Consider the following 5,000-nt stretch of genomic DNA (forward strand, 5'->3'; position numbering starts at 1 on the left):
TTGCAGAGTCTGGTCGTGTTGGACCGGATGCTGCGGTACCTTCTTCCTGATGGCAGGAGGGAGAACAGACTGTGTGAAGGGTGGGTGGAGTCATCCACAATGCTGGTTGCTTTGCGGATGCAGCGGGTGGTGTAAATGTCCATGACGGAGGGGAGAGAGACTCCGATGATCTTCTCAGCTGTCCTCACAATGCGTTGGAGGGTCTTGCGGTCAGAGGCTGTGCAGGTCCCAAACCAGGCAGTGATGCAGCTGCTTAGGATGCTCTCTATGGTTCCCCTATAGAAGAGGGTGAGGATGGGTGGAGGGAGACGGGCCTTTCTCAGCTTCCGGAGGAAGTAGAGACACACTAATACACACTCACACACCAACACACACTCACACACCTACACACACTCACACACCAAAACACACTCACACACACCTACACACACTCACACACCTACACACACTCACACACACCTACACACACTCACACACCAAAACACACTCACTCTGCTGCTCTGAGTAACTGTCTCTGCTGGTCCTGCATTTATTGCCATTTTATAATTTTATTTATTTAACATTTGTGCTCATTTATGCGATTATCTAATCAGCCAATCGTACGGCAGCAGCACAACAGCCAATCGATGTTTAGCTCAACACTCAAGACTTTACTCAGAATGGCGGAATAAAGAACTCATCCTTGTTGAGGGAGAGAGAGAGAGAGAGAGAGAGAGAGAGAGAGAGGCTACAGGAGCTCAGGTGACCACTCTGTACAGCTGTGGAGATCAGAGAAGCAGCTCAGACTGAACACCACCTCCTCCAACCTTGAGGAGGACACAGAGCTACACCAGCAGGAGACCACGTCAGGTTCCAGTTCTGTCAGCTAAGACCAGAAAGCTGAGGCTGCAGTGGCTCAGCACAGCCTCACCGACACTGGAGAAACATGACCTGACATGTGTATTCATATAAACTATGTTGACAAAAGTATTGGGACACCTGCTCATTGCTCATTGCTTCTTCTGAAATCGAGGGAATTTAAACACTCTACTGCCCAGGCAAGAAGGCTTTCTACTAGACTTTGGAGGAACATTGCTGTGAGAGCGTTAGTGAGGATGTGGGATGATGATCCAGACCCCACCTCATCCATCTCCATCTCCCAAACTCATCCTATTCAAAAGTACTGGATGGAGCTCCACCTCCATCATTCCAGAGAACACAGCTCCTCCACTGCTCCACAGCTCCTCAATGCTGGGGGGCTTTATACCCCTCTAGCCCACTCCTGGTATTATTAGGCAGCATGGAGCCAATAGGGTCATGATGATGATCTGCTCCAGAGAGTCCTATTCTATTGGCAGTACTTCTTCTCTACAGGGACTAGACAAGCTGTGTGTGCATTTGCACATCTGTGTCAGCAATGAGTGCAGCTTACAGTAGCTGAATGCATTCATTAGAAGGGGTGTCCACAAACATTTGGACATATAGAGTAGCCATTTCTCGTGTAGACAGTGATAATAATAATAATGTCTGTGTGTGTGTGTGTGTGTGTGTTTTTCTCAGGGCCCTTCCTCCAGCTGGATGCGGTACAGATTTCGGATGAGTTGGGGAACATGTGGCGCACCATGTACAAACTGACCAAGAGCTTCTCTGAGCTGGCTGGACCACGGAGAGTGGCCGACAGCTTCTGCGCTAAAATCGACAAGTTCAAACAACACCTGCCCGTACTGACCACCATCTGCAACCCCGGCATCAAGCAGCGCCACTGGGACAAGGTTACACACACACACACACACACACACACACACACACACTTACACTCTCTAATACCGTTAGGAAGGTGCAGGTTTTAAAGGCTGTACTGATTATTCTAGGAGTCTCATAGGCACCCTAGTGGCCAATTAATCACTGGAATGGGGCTGTACTGGTTGAGTGTGTGTTTACTGGTGTGAGTTGAGGTGGTGGTTTCAGTTGAGCTGCCATGTTTTCACTGCAGTAGAAAAGATGGACTAGGCTTTGATTCTTGCTGGATGCGCTGTGTGTTTTCCTGATGGTATCTCTGGTGGTTGGTGGACTGCTGCTAGGTGCTGTTAGCACTGATAGCTTTAGTAAAAGTCTTTGCAGGTGTATCAGATTTCTAGGGTGATGCTGGATTGTTGTTGTTAAGGGGTTTCTAGGGTGTTGTGATGGTATCCCATGGCTTTAAGGGTGTTGCTGCCATGTTTTTACTGCTGCTGTAAGCTTTGGTTCTTGTTGGAAGCTCTGTGTTTTTTCCTGAAGCAGTGTTGAGCTCATTCAGAGCGCTGTTTGGATCAGTAGGAGCTTATTACAGCCTTATCCAATCAGAGGGAGGTTAAACACAGTGATGTGAGACTGATAGCCCTGTTCAGGATAAACAGAGTGAACGCTGAGCTTTGATAGATCACCTTCTCTCAGTCTGTGACTCATTTATTTGATTAGTATTTGATTAAGTTCCTCTTTCTGTATGGTTTTGTTGTTTTATTACATAATTTTTCTCATTTACTATTTTGTTTTGTAATGTGGTGGCTCAACCAGAGGTGCATTAGAACCACCAACCTTTCGGGTGGGTGACCAGTGTGAACTGAGTGAGATATCAACTGAGATATTGGGGGTGGGACCGAGGGACAGGAACACTCGGAAACGGAGGAAATATGTAATTATAAGAACCCCCAACCTCTTGCTTATGAGACCTGGGGAAACACACCGCACCACTGGAGCAGCTGCATGAAGCTTTAAGACCAAAGGGGAGAACGAAGGTTGCCAGGGGAACACTGACCAGCTCAAAATCACAGAGCAAAAGCAGAAACTTAAGTAAGAGTAAACTCCCCAAACATAAGGGAAAAGAAGGAACTCAAGAGACTTTTTTAGGCTTCAAAGAACTTGAGACAAGCCCAAGAAGAGGTTAGGGTGGTCTGGGACCTACAAGAGATCAGAAGAGAAACCCAGGAGAACACTCCAGGGAGGTCTACCGATTTGGCTCTCCTTAAATAGGCTCTCCTTAAATCAGGGTGTAGTAGTTCTGGGTTTCTCTCTAGTGGCTGGAGGTGGCATAGCAGGTTGCCCAGCCACAGTCTACATCCGTGCATTGTATTATGCTTTACATTTCCTCTCTTTTTGGATTAATATCTGTGGTTTTGACTTTATTCCCATTTGACTTTTTTTAGAACTTGTGTGGTTAATTTAAATTTCACTTTTAAATTTTACTATAATTATTGTCTTTTTGCATTTATTGTATCTGTATGTGTGTGTGTATATATATATATATATATATATATATATACAACATAAGTTAAATAATCCCTATACATTTTATTCTACATACTAATATATAATATAATATTGTAAAATTGTAAAAAATAAATAAATACACACATATATATATATAACTCATTTTTTCAAACACTATTTTTTTATTTATTTATTTATTTATTTATTTATTATATTTTTTGTATATTATATTGTACAATTACTCACCTTTACTGTACTCGACCTCAATGTATTTGATTAATTGTTTGATTGATTGTTTGATTAATACATTGATTAACATTCTTAACAGATCAATTAGACACTGTGACATAAGTGATGATCATGTTATTAATAGAGGAGATGAAACGGGTTCCTGCAGACGTTTAAAGAAAAGTTTCACACAAAAGCTGAGAACTGCATTTCTTCACACTGATGCGAGTGTTTCACTCTGTGGTCACTCTGTGGTCAGCTGCAGATAGGCCTGCTGGCTCTGAATGCAGTGCTAATTGGATGGATCTCAGGCGCTGGCAGTTCTGGACTGGGCTGTGGTGTGTGTGGGGTGTGTGCGGTGTGTGAGGTGTGTGTGGGGTGTGGTATGATGGTCAGTGTGTGAATTATTGATGTTTGTTTTTAGATCAGCTGTGTTGTGGGACTGGATGTGAAACCAGATGCAGACACGTCTCTCCTCAACATGGTGGAGCTCGGACTGTCCAGCTTCACCCACAAGTAAGACCTGAGTGATGATAGAGAGAGGAGTACAGGTCTCTCTCTCTCTCTCTCTCTCTCTATCTCTGACTCTCTCTCTTTGACTCTCTCTCTCTCTTTGACTCTCTCTCTCTCTCTGACTCTCTCTCTTTGACTCTCTCTATGACTCTCTCTCTCTGACTCTCTCTCTCTGACTCTCTCTCTGAGTCTCTGCCTCTCTCTCTCTCTGACTCTCTCTCTGAGTCTCTGACTCTCTCTCTCTCTGACTCTCTCTCTGAGTCTCTGCCTCTCTCTCTCTCTGACTCTCTCTCTGACTCTCTCTCTCTCTCTGACTCTCTCTCTGAGTCTCTGTCTCTCTCTCTCTTTCTGAGTCTCTGCCTCTCTCTCTCTCTCTGACTCTCTCTCTGAGTCTCTGCCTCTCTCTCTCTCTCTGACTCTCTCTCTCTCTCTACAGGCTGGAGGAGATTGTAGCATCGGCCAGTAAGGAGTTTTCTCTGGAGAAAGCTCTTGAGAAGATGAAGAACGAATGGGCAGATCTCCACTTCGCGTTCTCACAGTATAGAGACACGGTAACACACACACCGGTTCTCTGGGCTGCTAGAGAGAGTGTTCAGTGTGATGCTCGCTCAACCATTTCAGAATCCTGTCTGGCTGAGCAGGAGTGGAGCACAGTAGGGCTGCGTTGGGCAGATCACTCTCTCAGATCCGACTCAGGGAGATTTTACATAATTGAAAGTGTAACTGACGCCGTCATGCTAGTATGACACTTTACAGTGTGGCTCAGTTTTCTCTAGTGGAAAAACAGTCTGGCTAAGAGAACACACACACACACACACACACACACACACACACTCATGTGCAGGTCTTTGTGTGTGGTGTGTGTGCAGGGTACGAGTGTTGTCTCCGCAGTGGATGATATTCAGGTGCTGCTGGATGATCACATCATTAAGACTCAGACCATGAGGGGATCTCCATTCATTAAACCTATCGAGACAGAATGCAAGGTAAAACACACACACACACACACACACACACACACACAGAGACAAACA

General features: G+C 45.1%; 1 protein-coding gene across 1 annotated transcript in view; it reads left to right on the plus strand.

Annotated features, from left to right (window-relative positions):
* Positions 1-5,000, plus strand: part of dnah3 (dynein axonemal heavy chain 3) — a 60,928-nt gene that overhangs the window by 13,811 nt on the left and 42,117 nt on the right. Inside the window, exons 16-19 of the mRNA XM_072679131.1 lie at positions 1,540-1,751; positions 3,878-3,969; positions 4,403-4,517; positions 4,836-4,952. Coding sequence (XP_072535232.1) covers positions 1,540-1,751; positions 3,878-3,969; positions 4,403-4,517; positions 4,836-4,952 — 536 coding nt within the window. The remainder of the gene's footprint in view (positions 1-1,539; positions 1,752-3,877; positions 3,970-4,402; positions 4,518-4,835; positions 4,953-5,000) is intronic.

The sequence above is a fragment of the Salminus brasiliensis genome, chromosome 5 (assembly GCF_030463535.1).
Source record: "Salminus brasiliensis chromosome 5, fSalBra1.hap2, whole genome shotgun sequence".
In the NCBI taxonomy this organism is placed as follows: Eukaryota; Metazoa; Chordata; class Actinopteri; order Characiformes; family Bryconidae; genus Salminus; species Salminus brasiliensis.